This window comes from Orbicella faveolata, unplaced genomic scaffold, assembly GCF_042242905.1.
Source record: "Orbicella faveolata isolate gen_17 unplaced genomic scaffold, um_ofav_v1 contig_24, whole genome shotgun sequence".
NCBI lineage: Eukaryota > Metazoa > Cnidaria > Anthozoa > Scleractinia > Merulinidae > Orbicella > Orbicella faveolata.
The window spans coordinates 9,920,591-9,947,233 of record NW_028301552.1 but is presented as its reverse complement, the minus strand read 5'-3'; the positions used below and the strand labels follow the sequence as shown (position 1 = coordinate 9,947,233).

General features: G+C 37.4%; 1 protein-coding gene, 1 long non-coding RNA gene and 2 pseudogenes across 3 annotated transcripts; 2 read left to right on the top strand and 2 right to left on the bottom strand.

Annotated features, from left to right (window-relative positions):
• The first annotated feature begins 279 nt into the window (after positions 1-279).
• Positions 280-1,429, top strand: LOC110061156 (uncharacterized). Its single transcript, XM_020767998.2, has one exon. It carries the CDS (start codon positions 335-337, stop codon positions 1,031-1,033), a length of 699 nt encoding a protein of 232 aa, XP_020623657.2. The 5' UTR covers positions 280-334; the 3' UTR covers positions 1,034-1,429.
• A 4,897-nt stretch (positions 1,430-6,326) lies between these two features.
• Positions 6,327-8,324, top strand: LOC149110331 (uncharacterized). 2 transcript variants are annotated; one of them, XR_016207877.1, is made up of 2 exons: positions 6,327-6,830; positions 8,078-8,324. It is a non-coding gene; the product is annotated as an uncharacterized LOC149110331 (long non-coding RNA). The 2 variants fall into 2 exon arrangements; XR_016207878.1 differs by lacking the exon at positions 6,327-6,830 and adding an exon at positions 6,848-6,998.
• A 2,773-nt stretch (positions 8,325-11,097) lies between these two features.
• On the bottom strand, positions 11,098-12,336 carry LOC149110330 (uncharacterized; annotated as a pseudogene).
• Positions 12,337-12,975: 639 nt separating this feature from the next.
• LOC149110329 (uncharacterized) lies at positions 12,976-13,492 on the bottom strand (annotated as a pseudogene).
• Positions 13,493-26,643: the final 13,151 nt, after the last annotated feature.

Sequence of the window (26,643 nt, the reverse complement as noted above, 5' to 3'; positions counted from 1 at the left end):
GCAACGCTACGTTCTATTGCCCTTAACTACCTCAAACTAAATTTATACCCATCAGTCTCGAAAGACCAAAACCAAAGGGAAGACCTCCGATTTTCAGGCATATTTTCTGTAGACGAGCTTCCCGAATGGCTTCACGTTTTTGGGTTTGGACTTTATGTGACGCTTCTTGTTTTCGCTTTCGTTGTCGACACAGCCATATTGTTTGTATTCTATCGAGTAAAGGAACTGCGAAATGTGACTAACAATCTGCTTTGCAACATGGTGACAGCGGACTTACTTTTCGATTGCAGCGTGTATTTTGGCTCAGCCACAGGTCTTCTTCAGCTCAACTACCATGTCGAAAGATAGACTAGTTTGTACCGAGGAGCGCCCAGATGACTACTTACTAGTTTTCCTTTGTTATCATGTGCCAGTCTTTATTTTGCTTTATTTTATACCTCTTGTAATTCTGTCCTTTACGTTCGCAAGAGTTTCGAGAAAACTCCGCACCGTTGTGCAACGATTTCGATCACGGTCACGATTTGATATCTGTGGCACCGTGAAAATGCGAAGGAGCATCATAAGAATGCATTTAGTTGTATTTATAGTGTTGGTGGTGTGTCTAACGCCCCTAAAAGTCATTGAGTTGTTGCATGTGACACCTATAATGGACCAGTTCGACCCATTCGGGACGCTCGTTGTTACTGTGGAGATACTAGCCTTTTCGCATGCGCTGTTTAATCCCTTAGTGTGTTCGTTTATGAGCAAAGAATTCAGGAAGTCTGCAAAGAAGGCTTTTCGCATTTCGCGGAGTCTAAAGGGCGATTACTGCATGCGCATCCGCAAGAGAGAGGACACTGAATGCAAGCTGAAACAAGTGAAGCAAAGCGAAGCCATTGGTGCGGACAACGAAAAGAGAGCGTGGACGGACCATCAAAATCCCAGCGAGCCTGGAGATGTTTGGAAGGAAAAAGGCACTCGTAACGATGGATTTTCGTTTGCTTTAAATACTCTAGCGCGAACAGAAAGCTCTTTGACTGAAAGAGTAAATTAAGCCACGCATATTTAAATGAGCTACATCATGGTTTGCTCGTCTTGAAAAGTTTGGCCTAAAATTTTCAGGTTCATCGTTTGTAATCCGAGTTAATCTTCTCATTTCTTGTTCCTTTATGGTTTATTATCATCTCTTTGGTGTTTTTCTATCTTAGTTAACTGCTATTTTCAAGTAGCAATCAATTTAAAGATAAACTAGGTTAAACTAGATAAGTTGTTAACGTAAGTGTCTAACTTCATTTCATTATTTCCGCCTTCAACTTTACACAGAATCTGTAGAGAAGTAGAAAAAGAGCCTAAAATAAAATAAGATAAGATGAAAGAAAACAAATAATAATAAAAATAGAAATAATAATAATAATAATAATAATAATAATAATAAAACTGGTTAAAGTGAGTTTCATTTAGCTTTTAGTTGAATTTCAAGACCCTTTTTGGTGCTCGAGAAATTCTCCTAACAAAAATGGATCGAGTTATCAACATAAGAGGAAACAGCTGACAAGCTGTTCTTGAATCACGCAGACTTCAATACCCGGATTCACATGAGTTTCATCAGGATACAAATTATGGCAGAACTATCGCACTGATTAATTGAGGAGTCTTAGGGTGCTTTCCATGGTGCCAAAAATTCCGGAAATTTCGGTAGAACGTCAAATGGAAAGGTCCGTTTCGGTTCGGTCTGACCGGTCGGACCGCAATTGGCCGTTCCATTTTGACAAATCGGTTCGCCCTACTTCTATTCCGTAGATTTTCACTTTGGTGATCGAATAGAAAATGGTCAGAGCCGTTCCTTTCAGTTGTCCAGATTTGACCGAAAAATGTTCCTCCATTTTCCTGGGTTAATCCACTGGTCTCTAACTGGTTGGTCTGGCATAATGAAAAGCACCCGTAGTTTTCCAGTTGTCTCAACTTATAGACGCCCCAATAAGAAACTATTTACACCATTCATTTAACTCTTGTAGCAGTCTCTTTAAAAGGGTTTTTTTTCGGGGGGGGGGGGGGAGGGGAGGGGAGGCGGGAACGTCTTGCTTCAAAACAGAAAATAAGCCAAGCGAGCTGGACCCCGGATACAGTGGTCCTGTCGCGTACGCTTTTACGTTTTTGTACACAAGCTTTGTCGAAACAGCTGTACATCTCTTTTCTTAAAGTGGCGTGGCATTGCAAAATGAGTCTCATGTGTAGTAAGGAAGCGCAGAAACACTAGGCTCGAAAGCCCTGAAACTCGTTTTAACCAATGAAATACAAGTCTGCCGAGCTATTAATAGTAAAATTGTGGTGAACGTGGCTTTTTCTTTCGTCATAGCCATAATATTAACCTAGATCAACTTGAGTGAAAGGAAGCTATTTTGGATAGAGCGGTTAATGGGACCTGTTATCTTTTTTCCTTGATTCTGTGTTAATAGGTTCTTCCAACTGGTTTTGGCAAGAGTTTAATATATCAATGCTCCAGCAACGGCAACACCTGATTGGTGAAAGGGACAACAGAGTTCATCAGAGCGAGCAGAGCGTTGACAACTTGAGTGACAGAAAGTGACATTCATCACTTCGCGACTCAGGCCGAAACGGCATCGATTTCAAGAGAATTTTCTGGAGAATGTTTTGATTTTGATCGTCTGTCTGCTTCTTGTCTTGGAGGATTGGTGTTAAAGCACGAGCAAAAGGAGTGTGTTTCTCGTTTACTAGAAGGAAAAGATGTTTTGGCGGTTCTTCCAACTGGTTTTGGCAAGAGTTTAATATATCAATGTTTCGTTTTGGCGAAGGAAATGGCTGAAAGCTCCGTTGGTTGTTCTTATTTCCGACTGAAATTTTACAATTAATGCCACAAAGACGCCGGGCAAAGACGGCACGCATCTGAATAATTGGTATTCTCTGCGGGCTTTGCCCCTTTTTTTGGAGTCAGAGAAGAGTTCTTCCGTCCCGCATTCATTCGACTCAACTTAGTAAACCTTCAAAATGTTTCGAAATTCACAACACAGTAACATGTATTCATATCATCATCATCCATGATTTGACAAGTTTTTTCTCAAGGGAGAAGATTGTTAATTGATTTGATTAACGGAGGCGCCAAACTGGTGGCCGCACCCCTTGAACACGAGACGGAGTGAAGCTGTTACAGTCTCCCTATTCTTTCCGCCAGCCGTACCTTCCACCACCCCTACCAACGGGCATTTTGTACTCTCTCCAGTTTCGCTCGCATCAAGAGACCAAGATTGGGGCCCGTCAAGCTCAACGATCGACCTCTACGATCTCACGGAAAAATAGGGGACTGTGAACAGCCTAAAAAGAAGGTGGCACTAGAAACATTAGGAAACATGAAATTCAATCCTCGTGCACTAATTTTTGTTTGTTTTTTCGGTAGTTAAGTACTTTATTGGTTTCCTGCATTACTAGTAATTACAACAACTATCACATATATCGCCCAATCTACTTTACATTGGTTACCAAAACTAGTTTTAACATTTCTCTCATTTATAACTTAACTAATTTCGGGTAAGGTTTTGCGCTTCTGCGAGGGGCATTTTTTTGTAGCTAATGACTAAAGTTTTCTATTCTATACTTAAATAAAACTTTATTAACAAAGACTGAAAGGCAAATAGCTTGGTTCGACATCTTACTAGTGTATATGAAGTATTTCATAAATAGGATCGTGTAATTTCTTTAATATTTCTTTTTCGTATGGGCCAGATATGATACCAAATAGTTTCTCTTCAACTGTTGGAGAAAATTGTGAGTTGTTGGTAGCGTCAGTTACGTTGTTAAGGAAAATCTTTGCAGTCGACAGTTAAGAGAAGTATGATCAATTGAATCTTTCTCACCACAGTAGAGATATTCATCGTCCGCTTTAATTCCACATCGATGAAGCTCTTTTTTAGTAACTATGAATTAATTTAAACTGGAATTCCTTCAATTTTGTCTCCTTGCAGATGCTCTTTAGGGAGGTGAAAATTTTTTCCAGGCATTCTTATCTAGTCTTATTTTGCTGTTCCAATTCATTGGGCTAGTCGGGCCGTCACAGTAAATTTTCCGGTTTAGTAAAGCGTAGAAGTCTCTAGTTTCAACATTATCCAGTTGTATTTGTGTAGAGTCGTCTAACTGAAACAGAAAGGTACTTTTTGTATATAGTTCGTTTTCCAGTGGCTCTGTATTTCTTGATTTGATTACTAAATATTTTGGGATTGCGCTGGTAACTTGGTAAAATTGGAGAAAATTCGTATTGCAGTCATACGTGCACTAATGACACTCAGGTTGTTTACCCTTTACACGGAGAAACCGGTTAGTCAAAGGTTTGTACAAATGGCAAGCAGCAATCCCTGATGATAAGTTTCGTTCGGATTGGCCATTTATCATTTTATCCTCTCCACCCCCCCCCCCCCCCCCCTACCCCATCCCCTTCCTCCCCTTTACTGTAAGAGACCAAGTCGAGCTCAACCACATCATAATTTCCAGATGGCGGTGAAGAATTGCAAATGGTAAGCCCATTTTGTACTCGGAAATTTGTTAGAACTTTATCAACAATTGCGGGATCTTTTATTCTTTGACAGTCCAACTTTTTCTATTTCGTTGAATTTGAACATTTGTTGCTTCAAAAAGAGACTAAATGAGCGGAAGTCGAAATCAAGTTGGCAGCATTTCAAAGAGGAGTTGCTCGGTATAATCATCAGGGTTCTTCTTATGCTTGCTGCAATTCAATACGTGACAATTAAGGTCACGTGATCGATAAATGTCAATGCCTTTCAGCTTAGAGAGTGGTGTATTTTTGTTGATGAGGCATTCCTGGCCTCAGTTTGAGAGGAACGGCATGGGAGCGGCTAGGTGGAAACATTCTGTAGAGTTTTCTCTTATTAATGCTGTCAACATTTTGACTAATACAACACTTGCTCCGAATTTTCTACCACTTCCCAGTTTAGTAAACTCACACTGCTAGTATGTAACAGGAGACGATTTTTAGCATTAATGGTTTTAATACATGTTGTACGAGACAATTCTTAAAGGAAGGTATAAGTCGACGTTAATAATAGCCCGATTCGTCTGCCGGCAGCTATTTTGAACTTAGCTTAGCTGTATAGTATAACAAGTGATTGCTACTATCAGTTAACAAGAAGACGAAAGGAAATATAATGGAGAAAAAGGGTTGTGTGTTACAGATGCCATGCTTTTATGGTAAAACGATTTTTCGACAGCTTTTATGCAGTCAATTGAAGACAATTCATTAAGCACCTAAAGCTTCATAGGCAAACTACGGCACTTAATTTGTTGTCAACCAATTATGGTCACTTTTGATGAAAATGTGACGGTAAGCTCATTTGAAATGAATGTGTTCCTAGAACTGCCGAGTACCATTAGCGCACGGATGAGAGGAGATTGAATTTCGCGTTTTTAAAAGGTCATGGTGCCATTTTTGACGATATCAGTATTCTCACATCTTTTAAAGACGAAAATTGAGCCAATCTTGAAAATTAGTCGCGTAACAGAGTTTGTTGTCATAGTGAGCTTATTACTTCAAAACTTTATTGTTTCCTTCATTGCTAGGTTAAGCTTATTTTAACACGATAAAAATATGCTTCCATTTCTGATTTAAGAGCTTAACCAGGACTGGATTTCCCATCCCGGAATTACCTAAACACAAGAACTTCAGCAGTTAATTTGACACGATACCTCATTTCAGACCAAAAGTAATTAACACACAAGACATCCCAGTTTTAATTTGCTCCTAGTTCATTCCCATAAATTATCAACTGATAACTTATGTTGCTCTTATTTCCAGGCTGCCTGATTTCTTTTCCCAGGTTTGATAACTTGACAATTTCTAGGAGATAAGTTCAATCCTACTCCAGTTAACATTCCATAAATGGATCTATCACTGACATGATAAAAGATTCCGGAGTTACCACAAGGTGAAACATAAATTGGGAGATATGGACTAAAACGCCGTAGAAATTAATCTTTAATCAGGCAGGCAGAAGGTATTAACAACATTTTAGGCGATATGTCTTTAATCTTCCATTAGACCACTGGCTGCACCTACACACATTGGTATCCGCAATCTGCAATCACTATTTAATGTATTTCTGTCAAGACGTGGGCTTTCGTTCTACCAAATATAGAAAGAAAAAGGTTAATGGTGTAGTAAATTTACAACTCAGCTTCCTTACTCGCCAAAATGAACGAATGTAATGTTCCGCCTTTGAATTAGCCGAAAAGATTAGAAACTAAATTAAAGGGAAAGACCGCCGCTATTTTGAATTAAGAGGCTGTCTCTGTAAGAACCGACCACTGATTTTTACTCTGAAAATTCGATTTTTCTCATAAGCTGGGATTTCGAAGCCCTTACCTAGTCAATCACTAAAATGAGTTTTATTTCATTAAAAATTCCAATTGAAGTTTTCTAGGATTGATTGAAGTTCGGTCCGCTCGACACAAGTTTCATGCCCACCGAAACTGGAAAAATAGCACATATTGCCGGCGCTCTAAAAAAAATAATATTCGCTCAAAAGTCCCAATTCTTTTTTTCAACTATAGTTATATCATAGCAGTTTGTTTAGCCATGTTGCAATTATAGTTCAATGTTGTTCCTTCCAATTGAAGTTTTTAGTTACCAATCTTCCCGTTATACTCACGGGAAGACTGGGAACTAAATCACTTGTTGTAAACACAAAATGGCCGTGGCATTTATCAATCCTTCCTTGGCTTCCCGAATCACCGTTTACCGTTCATACATGAGAGTTGTCCAAAAGAGTGCTTCTACAAACCTTTCAAGAGGAGTCTACATGATTAAACCGGCTTCGAGGAAAACAATGGTCAGTAATGAACATTGACGTATGTGACGGTCACGCTCGACACAGATGAGGAACGTATAAATCTACTTTATATACAAACCTACAGGTGGAAGGAAAAGCTGGCAGTTTTAATGCTACCTAGATTTCAAGGATCGCTACAAAGGACCAAAACTTTAATCTTGAAGCCAAGTAAGAGATTTACGGGAATTTATCGGAGCACTTTACGAAGACGAGTGTGTTAGTTACTCACTGGAATATTTTCAAAATTTCCTGAACTTTAAGTGGTTGTTAGTTTTGAAAACCTAGCGGGCGGACAAATTTTGTTATTGTTTCAAATTAAGGGACATTTATACTTCTATTCATGTAGTTCAGCAGTTTCAAACAGGGGCCACATTTTTAAAACGTGCCTTCAAAGTAGAGCTATTTTCGCGTTTGGTTCAAAACTCGATTTAGCGGGTAGAAAATCTTCTTTTAACCGTAGAAGGAACAACATTGAATTATAATTGCAACATGACTAAACAAACTGCTATGATATATCTATAGTTGAAAAAAAGAATTGGGACTTTTGAGCGAATATTATTTTTTTTCTTAGAGCGCCGGCAATATGTGCTATTTTTCCAGTTTCGGCGGGCAAGAAACTTGTGTCGAGCGGACCGAACTTCAATCAATCCTAGAAAACTCCAATTGGAATTTTTAATGAAATAAAACTCATTTTAGTTATTTTGACTAGGTAAGGGCTTCGAAATCCCAGCTTATGAGAAAAATCGAATTTTCGAAGTAAAATCAGCGGTCGGCTCCTACAGAGACAGCCTCTTAATAGTTGAGCAGAATTACCTTTTATTGGTTAAAACACAGGCATAGATACTATAAAATGGATTCCTGCTAGCACACAAAATACAATCTGTTTCTTTGGGAAAAAGAAAAATAGAAACATGCAGACCAAATACTCTCTTCTCTTCGTGCTGTTAATTGGTTCGATTGTCGCTTCCACAGATGCTATGTGACTTCAGTAGGAAGGAAGAGGGAAATATTTAAACTTTAATGTCCACTTGTATTTTGTTTTGTAACTACCTTATCCCGTTTTGTTTTTTTTTTTCCTTTTCGCTTGCCAATTTCTGGAATAATAGTCATCGCTTCACCTTGTTCCATACAATAACAGTAACCTATGAAAGTACCGTTAAAAAGCCTTCGTTTGTACTCGTTTGAACTGTGTGCGTTAAAATTAAATCTCAGTAACATTTTTCCATTTGAATTCCTGATTATATTAGTTTGAGAAGATCCAACGAGATGTGTGCCAAGCCACAAGGCAGATTCAATGTGATGACTTGGAAGATGAAGGAAGAAAGGGATGAACAAGATTTCAGGCTACATTCGTTAATTTGACATTAAACGACGGAGAACTAAAACAAGGAAAAAGGACCTAAGTAATGTCTAAACTAGACTTGATATCATGGAATTAAACCTGTCTTAAATTAGGGTTGAAAAATAAACAAACTGACGAATCGCGAATGTCAACGACTTTTTCGTATTTACTTAACCACAGATTACTTAGGCAGCGTCCACGCTTCGCAAGAGAAATTCGAAAAGGCAGCTTTATCTCTACCGCCCACAATAATACGTCACAAATTAAAATAGGGCTTTTCGAAAACGTTCTTCAAAACGGAGGAATATGAATACTGTACTCTAACGATGCCTGGAATGCCTCGCACTTCAGGCATCGTTTGAGTACGGTTTCCCGTCATGTGAAGAACACAGCATTTTACCGAAAGGGAAAGAAGAGTTTGATCCGATCATGATTCCAAGATTGCGCTGAAGAATTGCATTAAGCACACTTTACACTCAGAGATTTCAGAGAACTTTGTAAACTTTTATTCTATAACAGATCAATATTTTCGTTTTCGTTGGATTTGAACATATGTCGCGATACTGAGAGATTACTGAGGGGAAGTCGAAATCATGTTTGCAGGGGTTGTTGGAACATTTCAAAGGGGAGTTGTTCTGCATAATAATCACGGCTCTTCTTACGTTTTCTGCAATTCATACTCCTGTCAAAGTCACGTGATCGGTAAATGTCGATGCCTTTCAGCTTAGAGCGTGGTGTGTATTTTGTTGATGAGGCATTTCTGGCTTCAGTTTGAGAGGAACGACGAGGTGAGCGGCTAGGTGGAAACATTCTGTACAGTTTTCTCCTATTAATGCTGTGAACATTTTGCCATTTTGTTTGACTAAAACATCGCTTGCTCCGACCTTTCTAGCCCTTCCCAATTTAGTAAATTCACACTCGTAGTATGTAAAAGGAGACCATTTTTAGCATTATTGGTTTTAATCCATGCTATACGAGACAACTCTTAAAGGAAGGTAGAAGTCGCCGTTAAACATACTCCAGTTGCCGGCAGATGATTGCCGGCTGATATTCTAAACATCGCTTTGCTGTGTAGTATAACAAATAATTGCTACTATCAGTTAACAAGAAGACGAAAGGAAATATAATGGCTAAAAAGGTTTCTGTGTTACAAATGCTATGCTTTCATGGTAAAACGCTTTTTTAACTTTGAAAACACCTGCTTTTAAAAGTTAACGAGCTGCTTTTAGCTCAAAAAGGTGAACAAAGTCTACGAAAAGGATTATACATCATAAACCAGCATGGACCTTATCTCTGAGAAACTTGACATCGAAGGAAAAAATGGCTTTTATCAATCAATTGAAGACAAGTCATTAAGACACCTGTATCCACAGTATACAATCCACCACTCTATGTACTTCTGTAAGCATCCAGAATACCTCCCCACCCCCGCCACTTCCCGTTTAAAAGCCCGCCTGAAACCTCTTATGAAGTTGTATAAGCCCGGGGCTAACAAGCGGAATTTCACCGTGAACTATTAAAAACGCAAAATGCAATCTCTTATTAGCCACGTGCTAATGTTAATTAGTAGTTTTCTGAACTCATTCCATATAAATGAGCTCTCCGTCACATGTTCAACAAACGTGACTACAATTAGTTGAGAACAAATTAAGAGCCGTGGATCACCTACGAAGCGTTTGTGCTATTTATTTCTGACTGTCCTAAGTATAAGGGTTTGTCAGTCAGTTCAGGATTTTTTAAAAGCGATTAAACAAGATTTTATTTTTGCAAAAAAAATAAAATCAAAAAAATAAAATCTCTTAATTTCACATCCTTTTCTTCAAAATTCGACTATTCATCCAGTCGTAAATGATTGTTTTGTTTTGTTTTCTTTAATACAGTGTTCTAGTCTGCGACTCCACATATGTTCGCAATACCATTTTGCCAAAATGGTATTGAATTAAAAAATTAAATTAGCAAAATGGGGCTTGAATTAGGAAAAGAGAACAAAACCGGGGGTCTTACAAAATTTAAAACAACCAATCGAAAGTAATATCTTGTGTTGAGTTTTCTATAAGACTTTTGGTGTAAAACGCTGCACTCTTTACTACAATCATGCCGATGTTTATTGGTTGACCTTCATATAGGCAAGTCTTTCAGACCGGCACATGTTCTAACATATCACAGATATCGTTTTAACAAAAAGCGATTTAAACTTTTCACTGACAGGTGCATTTTTTGCCAAAGATGATCAGCCTCTCGATGTAAGGAGCTTTCCTCTTCACTTTGATGTCGGTCATCGGGATTTCAAAGTGCTCACAGATATTCTCAAACATCTGAATTGAAAATTTTGACAGCTTTGAATCTGCTATAAGTTTTCTAATGTTATAACTGTCATAACAGATGGGATGACTGAGGGCAACTTCTTGAAGGATTTCACTTCTCAGCTCGCTGAAGGCTTCCTCATCCTCTACGTTCTGGTTTTCTCCTATATCACTCTCCGTCATTTCGTCATTTTCAAGTGTGCGCTCCGAGGCTAGCCTTGAGAAGAAACTTGAAACTTACTGGCCCGTCAGGAATTCAAAGCGTGTAAAAAGGCGGTTTCCATTGCTGTCCCTGGCAGTTATCATGGACCTGCCTATAGACGCTGCATCCGCTTTCTGGCCAGTCGTCTCTTCAATACGGAATTTACTGGTCAAGTAACCTTTTTGCTCTTCTGTAAATCTTGTTCTTCGAACATGACTAGACTTCAGGGCCCATCCCATCGGTAAACACGGCTGACTTGTGAGGTTTAGACGCCTTCTAATTTGTATCTGCGGTATACCACAGAACTGCTCCTGTAGTATGTCTACGTAGCCGAGCACTGCTGCGTCAAGAAGGGTCTAATTCTCTAAAGCACGATCGTGTTTTCCAAGATCCAGATGGTGCTGTAAGGAGAAAAATCTTTTATACGAGCGTTTTCACACATCCTTCCTCCGGACAGGAAAAAAAAGGAACTGTCGAGGTATCACCTACAGGCTCCTCCTCAGTGTCTGAACATCTCTGAAAATTAGCACCTGTGCGAGATTGAGGTCTGGACTTCACTTTAATGAAATGTGCATTTGGCATTCTCTCGGCTGTATCTCCATCACATTTCACAAGATCTGGAACCTGCACCACCCACAGAGTAGTCAGCTCTGAAAGTCGTATGCATTTACCAGGTCCAATACCATTTGCCTTCCAGACAGTCAGGCTTCCGTCGTTGTATTAGATATTGGAAATCAAACTCACCCCTGCGATCTTCATATTCAAAGAGCGTTTTTGGTTATGCATCAGGTGCATAATGTAGCATCGACTCTAGGAACATCCCCTGATGACTCGATAGTGTCTACCATTTAATTGGAAGTCTCAATGTTAGAACCTTGGTTAAGGTGGACTCTCATATGCGATTTAAGTGATGCTTACTTTCTGTCACAAGGCCTTTTACCACCCTGTGGGTCCGAGAAATCCAGGCGTTTCACGGAAACTCCATGACAGCGACTTGCAAAGCTGGCTCCCACTATAGTAGTCCCACAGTGGTAGCAGCCAGCATTGTCCTGCCTATAAAAGACAGATTTCAGTTGAGGCAAGTGTGACTTCAGCTTTCCAATGACATCCGTCATAATTGAAAGCACCGCGCAGCTGTCTTGGCTGCAGGTTTGGGAAACGTGTACAAATGTCATCATCTGCAATTCTTTGTTTTCTGCCCGCCGAGTAGCTACAGTAATGTACCAGGACATTCCTCTCTTTGCAAACCAATCACTTTGGCTTTCTCCGAACTTTCTTGGTAGAAACTTCATGGCCCAGTCCTGTACAAGAAGTACCCAACTTTCATCGCGAGCATTAATCAACTCTAGTCGAGCTTCATCCTGGTTAACACATCGGAGTAGGTGTGCTTTTCCATGCCAAGACATTTTGCTTAGCCTGACCTTCAATAAAGACCATCTCTTCTACGACGTCACGTGACACATTGCTATCAGACATCTTCTCGAGAGCGTCGTGTATATCAGCGAGAACTGACGCGAGCAACTCACAACGATCGCAGGTGTCTAGATGATCATGTGGACAGGTCATCTGATAATCCTTGTCCTTTGGATCACTCAGGGCATATGCTCTGCAATGGTCTGCGATGTTGGATTGCTTCGATACGTGCACCTGCAAAGACAATATCAGTTATAAATAGAAATAATCATACATATGCATAATCACCTTTTATTCGCCTAGGTCAACACATGAAGTAAAATATGCTTCACTGACGAGGAGAAGTGCAATTTTAAAGCCGTCTTTAAAAATTCAAACGTTGCAATCACGCGACCAGTGATGTAACAGCCTCAAGGTCGAATTGGGTGTATTTTCATAAAAACATTGACCAACACGCTAGTTTAAGCTTCTGTACGTTCCAACAAAGAAAAAATATATTCCCCAACCTAGCCTCCCACTTTTTTCGCTCAGGCAAATAGCTCCCCCATTTGAGAGACTGCAGAAGTCACCTGGCCATTTCAATAACATTACTCTTTCAATTATGTGAAGTGCTTTCCAACTTCTCAGTGCTTGTCCTCGCACTGAGATAAAATGCACTTTTAGACATAGTAACGTGACTGATGACGTCATCACACCACGTTGATGAGTGCATAATTACAGTCGAGACCGCAGCCTTCCTTATGGCCCTATATGTGGCCCTCTATATGGTCCTATATATGACACTATATATGGCGCTACATATGGCCCTATATTGCCCTATGGGAAACTAGGTTATTACAGGGCAAGTGTCTTTTTTCTCAAGCATGACTCTGTTTGTCAAGATCTTTATACATGCATATTATAAAGTACTTTCAATTTTACCCAAGTCATTCCCATTAATTCATCGCCCAATCTGTTTACTACGTCCGCGAGATCGTCAAAGGCTTGACTACCTGCAGAACTTATGTAATCGAGACCTTAGAGAGAACAAACAGTCAGGATTCTCAAGAGTGTTCTTCGGCTCAGTGGAGTGAAGACACATTCCTGTGAGTACTGTCAAATACTGCTTCAAGTCCAGAAAGTGGTCCAGTTGAGTTTGAGATACTGCTATTCTCGTTTGGGAAGACTGCAGCGATGGTGCAACACCTCTGCCCTCGACCAGGATATACTTTCTTGCTTCACTGAACCGATACCTCGTCAGGTTTGGAATCCATTTTTGAAGCGCTTTGTGTGAGACCTTGTCCGCCATTATAGACAATATCTGCCGCCCGGTTTGCCAATTATTAGCATTCCTGTAGCATTCCGCCAGTGCCTGCATCAGCACTTCATCTGCGCGCTTCTTCTCATCACTAAAAGGGTGTTTAGATTAGATAGATTCCTTTTAGCAAGTTCGTCTTTCAGTGCTTGGATGGTTAGATTCTCAAATTCTTTCTCAGTAAGAGGAACTATCTCGTCCTCTCTCTCAGAAGTAATATGCTTTAAATTGCAGCCATTTCTGCGGCCCTGATTGTTGTTATCGCAATGAAAAAATAAAAACACTAAAACTTTGCTCTCTGGGATAGGGAGAGTAGGAGGGGGAGTGGGGTTAAAGAAGTTTATTTCCAGATTTTCAAGAAACTGTCCCAACTTCAATTGAGTGAGTGAGTCCAATGGCACTCACTCACTCACTCGATTCTGATTAATTTATTCAATAAAACCGGATTAAACATTTTTCTCCTACCTCCCCTGCTAAGTATTACTTTTGTCTCAAGGACTTCTGGGCATATGTTTGACTGGTTTTATGGGAGTACTAGAAAGGCGTAAATTTTTGTCCAACAACATGGCGTAACACAGCACGGAGGCCGAAGATGGTTTTTTGTTCGATTTGTAAACAGGGATTCCTTCGTGGGTTGAAAAATGGAAAGTTTTTACGCTAAGGAACACTTGTTACGACAAATCGACAATGAAATCCTGTAAGCGACGATCCTTGCATCGAAATCTTGAAAGCTACAATGTCTATCGACCGTGGTCCGTGGACAAATCGACGGAATCGTTTAAAAATGTTTTAATGTCACCCGGACGAGGAATGAAATGAATGCCGTGTCATATGGAAGCTAAGGTAAGCCTTCTTGTTGTATCGTTTTTTTCTTTAAAAACTATGTTTATGAGAGCACTTTTGCGTAATAGTAATAGACCAATTTCGATACATTGAAATTCAGCCTAACACAAAAGACCTCAGCACGAGGCTCTGAGGAATAACTACAGAGTTTGTGGGGTTTATTCCCCAGAGTCTCGTGCTGAGGTCTATTGTGTTAGGCTGAATTTTAGTACATCGAAATTGGTCTATTAGATTCTTTCGTTTGGAAACTGCTCGATTCCGAAATTAGTCATCTGACAAAGCACATGGTTTTCTAGACAGCTGACGTTCGCTATTTTGTGTCATTGTTAGATGTTGTCTTTACAGAGTTGATTTTTGTCCGTTGGCGATTTATATTATCGATCAGTAATATGGATGTATTTTGTACTGGAAATGCTGATAACAAGTCTCTCGTGTATATATTCAGCTTAGTGTAGCTTTGAAGAAACTTACGTCGAGTTCAAAATAAAGGTTAGTGAGATAGTTAAAAGTGAAATGAGCAGACTAAGAACACAAGCGAGCCTTCTGCCTTTGCCAGTGTTACAGACCGACAATTCATCCCAAACAAAACAATCTTGTTTCAGAATGTTGGATCTCTCCACCTCTGGCTCCACCTCCACATACAGATGATGCGCGAAATGATTACAACATTCAATAAACGGCACGCAATGCATGCAGAAGCGATGATGTTTAAAAATTGTTCCTAGAGCAGACAAACTGATTCTTAAACTTTTGGGTTAGAAATCTTAGGGGTTTACATTTAGGGTAGTCCATTGGTGGTTCATTCAAGTAGTTCATGTACCAGGTCCATCTTGTTAGTCCATGTGCTAGGGGTCAGCGAAATGTACCAACCCAAATAAAAAGCACTCCGCTGAAAAGTTCCTTTCTCTCAAATTAACACCTTATTATCTTTAAAGATATTTGGCAAAGCTAATTACCTCACCGGAAATTAATTTGTTGTTTTAACCATATACTTGTCCAAGAGAAAATCATTTTCTCTTGACTTGTCATATCGCGTGTGCGACTCGCTTGATCTATCTAAAATTGTATGTATCGAAGACATGTTATTATGAGTTTGCCCGTGAGCGCAAATTCATCCGACACTATAAACCAAAATCCACCCCCAAATCTTCGTTTAAAAGCTGGAATAGGAAAAGGAAAAGGAACACAAAAATAGAATGTGTTAATCTCTCTCCATTAATCAAATACAAATCTTGTAACGTCTACTTGAAGTATAAGCTATCCTATCTGTTTCAGCTTATACCTGTTGAATTTTCATTCAATGCTCAAAATGGCGGTAATATCATGCTGTACTTCTACTACATGTGTGTCCTGCTGCTGTAAAGATTGTTATTAATAACTCAGCCAAAAAAATGTATCATCTGGTCTGCATTTCTAGGAGACTGTTGGCTACAATGTCTCCTCTTAGCTTTTATGTGCTACATTATGGTAGTCAGTATTTCAGTGGACTTAAAAAGAAAATGTTCCTAATAAAAGCAGTGTTCAACTTGATTTTTGTTGTTGTGCTCTAGCTGTTGAGATCCATTTCAAACATATAATAAATAATTTTTTATTATAAAACGATTTTACCAGAGAACGAATTCGACCACCTAAAGGGTGTCAATAAACAACCATATTTGGACATCAGAACCTATGCATCACATTTGACCAACTGATGTTTCTTTTCCTGTTTTCCACTGCACTACCAAGAACAACTCTACAATTATCAATTCCTCTTCTCTTTTTATTCAACTACGTTTTCTACATTCATCCAATAGCCCTTTTCCGAGTTGTCTTTTGCCTCTATGTCAAAATGAGTCTAAGTACAAAACCATTCATATGACTTCCGCCTACAGGTTCATTAACTCATTTTTATGTGAAAGGTTTCGCAGGAAGACTCGTTTTGAAACAGAGGCAAAAGGAAACATTCATCCATGAGCTGCTCACAGGAGCCTTTGATTTATTTCAAAATTGAAGTTATCATATGACAAATATTCAGTGGACAAAGTTTGAACAAAAATCTATTGTAATTACCTTAAGAAACATGTTTAATTTCGGCAAGGAAAATTTTGTCTTTCCGTTTCAGAAATAACAAGGCGTTTACGTTAATTATTCAAATGTCTCATATTTCAACCAAATTTTGTGCAACTTCGGAGAGTTCGTGTGAAGCTCAAATTGAATTACCCAAGTCAGTTTTAATATACGTTTTAGTAAAATGCTTAAAGACCTTATGGCTTGAGTCTCAGGGTTAACCAAGGTGTAGCACATGTCTAAAATTTTAATCGCGACTTTCAGCTAAAATAAAATATAAATTTTTGTCGGTTAAGATTAAAGGAGTTCAAAAGTATTATTGTTCGCCGTCCAGATTACAGCTAAGTTGAATATCTACCACCAAAATAGAAGTAAAACCCTCTATGAACTAATGCATCGCGAAATATTTTAGCTCGCTTTCTTCTCTTTTGCATGCAAGCGAAGTTTTGAGAACGGCCCATTTCGTCTTAAATTTTGGCTGTTTTGAAGTTGCCACCAGCAAAACGAGACCTTATCGATTTTCTCCAATATGAAGCGGCCTTTCTGAAAACAAACTACATCACCTTTAGTTACTTACCAATGCTTATCGATAAGTAAAACATAAGCGAAAAAAGAGATTTCCACTCTGGCCGTTGGTTGCTTAATTTTTATAGGCATCTGCTCTTAAAATCTTTTTAAAGTATCCAAGCTTTTGCCAATCTGCGGCATCATCAGGTATGATCGGCGAAGGCTTGGATATTTTAAAAGATTTTAACATCAGTTTTGCAGTAGTTTTACAGTAGTTTAAGGCCTCAATTGGACCTTTGACAGTTACAAAAAAATAATAAATAATAAATAATAAATCTGATTAAAATGTACTTCATTTAGCTTTCAGTTGAATTTCAAGACCCTTTTTGGTGCTTGAGAAATTCTCCTTAGAAAAAGGATATTCAAATTATCAACATCTTATTGCGTCTGCGCATGTTGATAGAAGTTATGCTTATACGCTTATGAAACCCAGTCTTATGAGGAAGCAGCTGACAAGCCGTTCTTGAATCACGCAGACTTCAATACCCTTATTCCCATGAGTTTCATCAGGATACAAATTCTGAAAGAACTCGCGCACTGATTGGTTGAGGAGTCTTAGGGTACTTTCCATTGTGCCATACATTCGGAAAATTTTGATGAAAGTCAAATGGAAAGGTCCGTTTCGGTTCGGTCAGACCAGAATATTGGGGACCACCCCTAGAGGTGGTCCTTAATCGGTCTGACCGGTCGGACCGAAATTATTCATTCTATTTTGACAAATCGGTTCGTTGTCCTACTTCTCTTCAGTAGATTTTCACTTTCGTGGTCGAATAGAAAATGGTAAGAGCCATTCCTTTCAGTTGTCCAGATTTGACCGAAAAATGTATTTCTATTTTCCTGGGTTAATTCCACTGGTCTCTGACCGGTTGGTCTGGTATAATGAAAAGCACCCGTAGTTTTGCAGTTGTCTCAACTTATAGACGCCCTAATAAGAAGCTATTTATACCATTCATTTAACTCTTGTAGCAGTCTTTAAAACGTTTTTCTTTTTCTTTTTTTTTTTTTTTTTGGGCGGGGGGTAGACAGGGGGGACGTCTTGCTTCACACTAGAAAATAAGCCAAGCAAGCTGGATCCCTAATTTATAGAGTAATCCGGTTTCGAGCTCTTGCCACAATAGCAGCACTGTCGCGCACGCTTTTACGCTTTTGCGCACAAGCTTTGTCAAAACAGCTGTGCATCTCTTTCTTAGAGCGCGCGTTCAATACATGACGTGACGTCTCGCGTGTAGTAAGGATGCGCAGAAACACTATTCGCGAACCCCCTGAAACTCGTTCCTGACTGTGATGCAATATGTTGTTTTAACTTGTAAAACGTTGATAATTCTTGCATTATTAACATGCAATGCAAACAAGGTTGCACGACAAGTTGCATTGGAAATTACTGGCTTTAAGATGCATCTGGCAAAAATCAAACTTCGCGAAATTTTGTAGTGTCATTATCAGTAGTATAGTAAATGGCGGTACGAGGACATTATGCAAAAAAACGGCCTCCCCGCCTCTCCGCAAATCAAAAAAATACCCTCGCCGGGCCTCAACTCGAAACATGCATTTTCAGGCCTCTCAGAGCAACTTGCATGTCAAGCCCTCTCGTGAGCAAATTTCATGTCTTCCAGCCCTCCACAAATCAAAAAGAGGATTTCTACCAGAAACACTTCGGGGAGCCGGCTCATGATTAAAAATACTCTTGCCAGGCCTCTAGAAATCAAAAAATGCTTTGTTTCAGAAACAGCATAAAATGGACTGTCCCAGGCCTGTCTGAATCAAAAACTCATTCACCAAGTGGCAAAACAGAGCTTTTGAATAACATATAAAAGAGAAATGTTATTATAATATTGATAGTATGAGTAAGATTGAATTAATAATAATGTTTATAAAATTCATTCAGTTTATGATCTATATGCAGCATCAAAAACTGGAAAAATAATTCATATGGTAAAACGAATACCAATGGATGGTAATCTTCAAAACAATGGTTATCTCATTTGTACGGCACGGGAATATGCTCTGAAAGGTCAAAGAACGTGTTATGTTCATCGATTTGTTTGGGAGTGTTATAATGGACTTATCCCAGATGATAAAGTTATTGATCATATCAATGATGACAAAAAAGATAATCGTTTATGCAATCTCCAATTGAAGACACAACAAAAAAAATTGAAAAAATTCAGCCAAGAAACGTGATTACACATTTGTAAAATATAATCATCAAAACCGAAAGTGCGTGAAAGCTATCAATCAAACCACAAAAGAAGTGTCATATTATAGAAGTCTGTATGCAACACAACAAAATTTACAAATAAATTGAGGTACAATCAAAATGGCCTGCGAAAATCTTAATAATGTAAAATCAGGCGTATCGAAAAAAGACGGTTGTCATTATAAATTCAAATATGTTAACAAAGAAGACATACCTGGTGATTGTAAATCTTCATCGCCAGAAATGTTGAGCGAATGTCAGAAGAAGCGGATAGTAGAAAATTACGAAAATTGGAAGAACAAAGAGTACAAGTGCAACAAATGTTGCGAAGTTATGAAAAACAGTGGCAAATATCATCATAACAAAAAATGCAATAGCCAGAAACAATAATATTTTTTGGCCATCACAATAGCAAAAACAGATGTTAGCAAAAACAACACACCTGATAGACAATCTATCTGTGTCTATAGGTTATATCATTTTCACCACAACCGAGTAATGTCGCTAATATATATTACTCGATTAACGTTCATATCTTTTTCAAATCCATCAGCGGTATCCAACTGTTGAATTCACCACTGTATCCCTTCCACTTTACTAACGCTTTCTTTTTCTTATGATCTCTCCGAATGATTTTTTCAATTCTGAATACATCCTGTTCGACTTTTAACAGATCAGGTTCATAAAAACTGCCTTTTATCTCCTCACTATTGAGATCTTTTATCTTGTATGTAATTGGATTCGTATTTTGGATCTTATCAATTGTAAATACTTCCTCAGTCCAATTAGGGGTATATCCTTTGTCAAACACCTTTCTTTTGTATTTACTTATTCTAACCTTATCACCTACTTTGAACTTCGGTTTTGATGATGGTTCTGTGTTACCATTCAGATTAAAATATACAATTCCTTCATTCTTCTTTTGAATAGCCTCTGTGGGTGTCATTTTAATTGAACCGTGTTTGGTGTTATTATACTGTTCTAATATTTTGGGTAGAATATCCAAATACTGTGTATTACCTTGAATAGTAAATTGCCTCCACACTTTGGTTTTTATTGTTTTGTTCCATCTTTCACAAACAGATGACTTTTCTTCATTCTCAGTTGAATACAATGTTATTTTATTCTTGTCTAATAAGTCTTTCAAATGCTTGTTGTAATTCTCTTTGCCCTTATCAGTCCATAAGTACTCAGGTTTTCTGCCTTCTTTGGTAATGGTTTTGAATGCTTCAGTTACAGTTTCACCGTTTTTATCTTTCAACGGCACAATCCAACCATATTTACTAAACACATCTAATACCATTAGCAGATATCTGTAGCCTCTGTTCCACTTGCTAAACTGCTACATTTCAACTAAATCAGAACACCATATTTCATCAATATGATTGGTTATTACACGCCGTCGAGTAAAGTTACCTTTATTGGTTTATGTAATTCATCAGGTAATTTTTCTTGCCAGTTTACTTCACTCGACGGCTTCTTCCGTTTTTTGATACCCCAAGACCTAGTTTTTATTTTTTATCAATCAAGAATCGTGCTGTTGATCCCCATTTTGGCATTTCAACATATGGAATTTCGTCTAATGATGCAACCATTTGTCGATCACAATCTCCTTTGTTTTTACCCATATCATAACAAATATCATGATACTTGCCACTTGGTGACCTCACCAGTGTTGGGTTTGTATCCTAATTGCTTATCCAATGGATTACATGGTCCCATATATTTGTACTTTCCTGGAGTAAAACCGGCTTTAAGTCGAGGTAGTTTGCCAATTGCTTTGTGGATGTCAATTGCACCACCTTTGTACATATCAGCATCAAGATCCATTCGATCAGTTGAACATTTGTAATTTGGTCTTATTTTGGTTGATAATTGATCCAGTGCTTCAGATCCAACTTTTTGAATAACAGGAGTTGCTTTTTTTATTCCCAATCAATTGCTTTCTTTTGGAATTTTGGATTTCTTATGAATTCAGAAGCATAATATCTTCCAGCTTCTGTACCTTTCTTGGCTAAATAAGGAATTCCTTTGCTGATAAATAATTCAGCAGCTGTATCTCCAACGGAACTCAATATACCTGATACGCCTTTGGGTCTGTATTGATAATCACCATTTTTTATACCTTCATTAATATGTTTATTCCAAAGGTCTCTGTATTGATCTCTGATATATTTTTTGGCAGCATTTGATAGAGTTACATTTCTTTTCTTTTTCTTCTTCATATCTTCCTCATAAGAACTTTCCACCAATGTTTCCAAATAACCCGGAAAATGTTTGTCGAATTCTTTTCTGGTCTTCACAGTTATATAACCTTTTGGATAATCTGGATAATATTTATCCCATTCCTTTTTTGTGAATCCTTTTACTCTTGTTCTTTTTTCAGCTTGTTCAGTTAGGTTTGCAAGCTCATAACCTAAATCCATTGGTTGAAATATATTGCCCCCAGCTTGTGAGGGTACATTTAGTTTCCCTGCTTCGCAAACTTAGTTTTAGTAATTCCACATTCGGCGTAAGTACATTTCATCATGTTTCTTCCATTCTTAGCCTTCATATAGCGCTCACTACCTGCAACACATTCTGTTTGCTTTTTTCTGTTTCACGCAATAAGATTTCATATATATTATGTATTACATAATATTTATCTCCAACATCCATATGATACAGGTCTTCCTTTTCCATCATAAGAATTGGTTATTACTTTGCAATTCTTTGGTTTCTTTGGTGCTACATAATTATCTCCAGTTCTTGGTGCATTATATGCAACACCTTTATTTGGATCTGGATGATTACCTGTTATATTATCCCAAGCTCTGCTAAATGTTTTTCCACTCCAAAAATCATCAAATGATTCCCTCGCTCCTGGTTCTTTAACAAAGGCTAAATTACCTTTTTGTATCAAATCAATTGGCTTCTTCCATTGGCCAGTCCATGCAGGAGCTTCACCACCTTTTTGATTTTTCATAAACCAGGTTTTAGTTATTCCAAATTCGGTAGATTTACATTTCATCAAGGTTCTTCTATTTTTAGTCTTCACATATTTCTTACTTCCTGGAACACATTCTGTTTGTGTTTTTTTCTGTTTTACGCAATGAGATTTCATATATAATATATATTATATAATATTTTTGAAATGTCTCTCAATAAACCGTTCATTCTTCATTGTATCATGAATATCGAATACATTCAACAGATCCAAATAATATTTCCTTTTATTCATCTCGTTCAGAAAGTACAAGCAAAAGTAACCACAAGTTGTTGTCAGAAGATTTTGGATTTGATCACTTTGATGCAAAAGAGTCAGGTTTTTTCTCTTGGCATGATCAACAAGTTCTTAAAACGGTGGCATTCCAAAACTATCAAAGTAGTTTATTTCATTGTCCTTGACATATGTTGTAACCCAATGAGATCCACTCATATATGAAGGCTCAAGATTGTAAATAAATAATGCTTGCTTATGATTATGAGGAACTGATTGATCGCTCGATAAAACCTCATTGATTAGTATTCTGAGATACTTGCACCATTCTATCAAATCATGGTTGTTCATTGGAATATTTTTGTGAAATCTTAGAATATTTGTCCGAGTATTGGAATTGAGTTGAATGGGCTTTTTTTCCTAATAGTAGTTCCTTTCCTGATTTATTTTGTTTTGTTTTTTTTTTTGTTCCATAACCCATTGTTTTATCCCAAGTACCAATAAAAGGAAGTAGTTGTCCTATTTGTGGAGCTGAACCGCCTTTTGATTTTGGTAATGGTAGTGCTCTCATTTGTGGAGCTCCACTACCTTTTTTGAAACGTTTGCTAACTGAATCGACAACTACTGGAATTCCAATTGATGCAAGTCTTGATCCTAATCCAGAACCCATTTGTTTTTGAGAAAGTCTCAGAAGAACATTCGGATCACCTCTTGCTAAACCTCTTGCCAAATCTCCAACTTGTTTTCTGGTTAAAAAATGATTGTAAGAATTCACAAGATCACTGATACTATTATTTGGAATCATAAAAGCACCACCTGTTTGACCTCTTCCCGATATTTTCTTAACAACTTGGGAAGCACCTTCTGGAGCTAATCCAGCCAGTGCAGATAATCCAAGTGTCTTTGCATTGTGGGAGCAAAAGTACGACCTAAACTTAATATGCTTGTCAACAGAGTACCTCCAACGTGATTTCTTATATTGGTCTTAGCTAGTTTGATGTCCATTCCTTTATTCAGCTGTTTATTCTTGTGCAATCGTTTGGCAACATTTTGCGGAACATACAAAACGTCATTTCCAGATAGTGCATCTTTTGAAAGCCTGAGAACAATGGTTTCACGCTTATGAAAAGCTGCTGCAAGATTCTTTTTCTGATTTGGTGATAGTTTTACCTTAATTTCAAATAATCGCATCATATATTATATATGTTATATAATTTCAATCATAAATAATATATTTTTAAAAAGCATCCTCATATTGAGGATGAAAAAGTGAATAACATATTTCCTATTTTATCGATTTACACAATAAGTAGTCCATTTCCCACTTTGTTAATTGCAACCATCTCTTCGTAAAACAAAATAGCATGAACGTTGAATGCAGCTGCTGGAGCAACATTTATTTTGTATCTGAAAATTAATTGTTTGGGATCTCTTGTCACTTTTTCTGTTTGGTTTGTTAAATCAAAATATATCATGCCATACAGACGAATAAAATTTGCAAGATTCAGTTGTGTACCAGTATTATAATCATTCTTCTTGCAGCATAAGATATCAAATCGTTAAAAATTCTCACCTTACTTTCTGTATCATACTCAGTTTCTGGATAAAATATTCTGTTACCGTATTCTAATCTACACGTTGTCAGATAACTATAAGCATCAGCGGCATTCAATTTGTAAGTATCAAATAAGTATGGATTTTCTGCTACGACATTTGTTTTATTTCTCTGGAGATATACAAATATGTGTTTAACATTATCTATACTTGCTGCTATTTGATAAAAACCACTTGCTTGTGAGGGAGCAGACATTTGATACATTGATTTAAGATAGGACCATTTTGTTTCTTTCAAAAATGAGCTGACAAAATTGTCATACACACTATCCTTCGGAATTAATTTTTGCACCCATAATAGAAATCTGTCAAGGACTACTCTTCCAGCATCATCTGCTGTTGATTGAATCAATTCATCGTTATTCTGTAACGTTATATTAAATTGTAATTGCATTGGTATAAGCATGTTATCTTCTAACACTTCGAAGAAACTATATCTATTGAGAGGAATGATAACATTAACATCTTGTGGAGCTTTACCAGCAGCATTTTGTCTTGTAAGAAGCCTTCTTGCTTCAAATCCTACGTTTTGATTAGCATTAGCAAATAATGCGTTTGTATCAACATACCAAAAACTGTTTTTTCCAACTGACCTGCTGAAATCATCAGAATATTCCAACAGATTCTTGACAAAAGTAACCTTGTGGAGATTATCTGTATCGTATACGATTTTACCAGCAGATTTGATCATCAGATGATTTATGGAAGAATGTGATCCATTGATAACTGTTATTCTTTTGGCGTTATAATGAGTACCATCAGCTAGTTTTTGTAACTGAAATTGAATTTCAAAATACGTATTATACCAATCATAAAATGCTGATCTGTCATTGATTGTAAATTTGTATCCATTTTTATCCTGATGCTGACCATTAGCCGGTGCTCTTATTGTGTCAGCTAACTGGTATCTTACCAGTTCATTTCGTTGTAACATTTCCCTTGATTTAAAAGCCATTATACTATTAGTTTAGATAAAAATTATAATATTTGTCCAAGTATTGGAATTGAGTTGAATGGACTGTTTTTTCCAAGTAGTAGTCCCTCTCCTTTCCTGTGTTTTACTCCTTGTCCTGATGTTAATCGATTCAGTATCATATCGGTACTTTCTTCTTTTTTCGTTGGAAGTGTTGCTTTTTAGCAGGTGTTTTTTGTCGCATTTCCCAATCTCTTCATTATCAGATCACCAGATTTTTCTCCTGCTTTTTTACCCAAACGCTCACCAACGTGTTCTACTCCAGATTTTATTGCTTTTTTGCGAATGGTTTGGCAACATTTTGGAATACAGATGATGCTATACTTCTCATCGGTTTGAATAAATTGTTAACAATCAAACCGTTTCCTTTGTGCTTGTACACAAATTTTCCCATTTTAGGATGGTAAAATCTTTTGAATTCATACGGTTTCATATAAATATATTACATAATTCTTTTCAACAGTAGGCTAAAAGTTGTATCTGGGCCATTAAGGTTTATCTGTCGTCTTTTACCATCGGTTATATATATTCTTATTCTCGAAATGGTGTTCTTATTCACAGGATTAAATGTAACTCTTCGCGGTTCCATAGTGAAACTATATGATGGTTTCAAGATAGATGTGCTAAAATTGTACATTATATCTGAATCTACACCATCAACAAGGTTGGTATTAACCAAATCACAGTGTATGTTTAGCATTTCTGTATCTTGACTCAAATTAGGCATTCGTGATCCATAATTTTCAGCATCTTTAAGAATGACTTTGTCAAAGCCAACAAGCTCATGAAAGTTTGATCCAGTCAAGTCAAGTTGGTAATTTGTTTTCAATTTTATCAAAACTCTGAAGGTACTGTGTTGAAATTCTAAAGTTATGGGGTATTTATCTTCTTTTTTTTTTTTTTGATCACCATCATCACTTTTTATAACGGTTTCATTTTTCAAAAACTCGTTAAGATTAATGTAATTATAAACACCAGCTACAAGTGTAGCTAGGATTGACGTTGAACCACGTGAATGACGTGTTTATTATTCTGTTCAAACCAATCATGTACTCATGATTACTGTCTAAAATAATTGGTCTATCAAAATTGGTCACAAAATTAGCTGGTGTATTGTTTGCGCTACTTTCGTTCAAATAACTTGATAATACAATTTCTCGTTCCACATACAGTTGGTTAGGTTATATTGCGAAATAGCTTTTGTGCAATTTATTATATTGTGATTTATTGATTGCTGATATACGTAACAGTGTGTCCAACAGAGCAACTCCCGTGTTTCTCGTTTTGATTGATGTATTACCAGCCATTATCTCTCCAATGATGATCTCCAATTTTTTGAGAAGCTGTTTTGGATCGTTGAAAAACATGACGTTTTCACCTTTCTTTCGAATTCCAGATCCTTTCATCGTTTTAACTTTGGTTTTGTAATAGTTTATATATTGACCCAGCACAGCATTTGCATTCTGTATTCTTTTTTTATTCTCTTGCTTTTCAGCTTCAGATATTGCTCCACTTTTGAACTGTTTTGTGACAGCTGACTGACAACCTTTTAATTGATTGCTTTTTTTTTTCTCCTTTTTTTTTTTATCATTATACCAAGATACGCTTTATTCTTTTACAGCGTCATTTCAGGTTGATTCAATTGCGTTTCTACATCATCATAATTTGTTACACCAATATCATCTAGCATCTTGTTAGCCATGTCTTCATCAGCTATCTCATAATCAGGTACTTCATCCTCATCATATTCTGGAGGCATTTCTTGTGGTTCTTGAGACAAATATTGAGGATCAACATAAATCTCTTTTTTTTCCCTT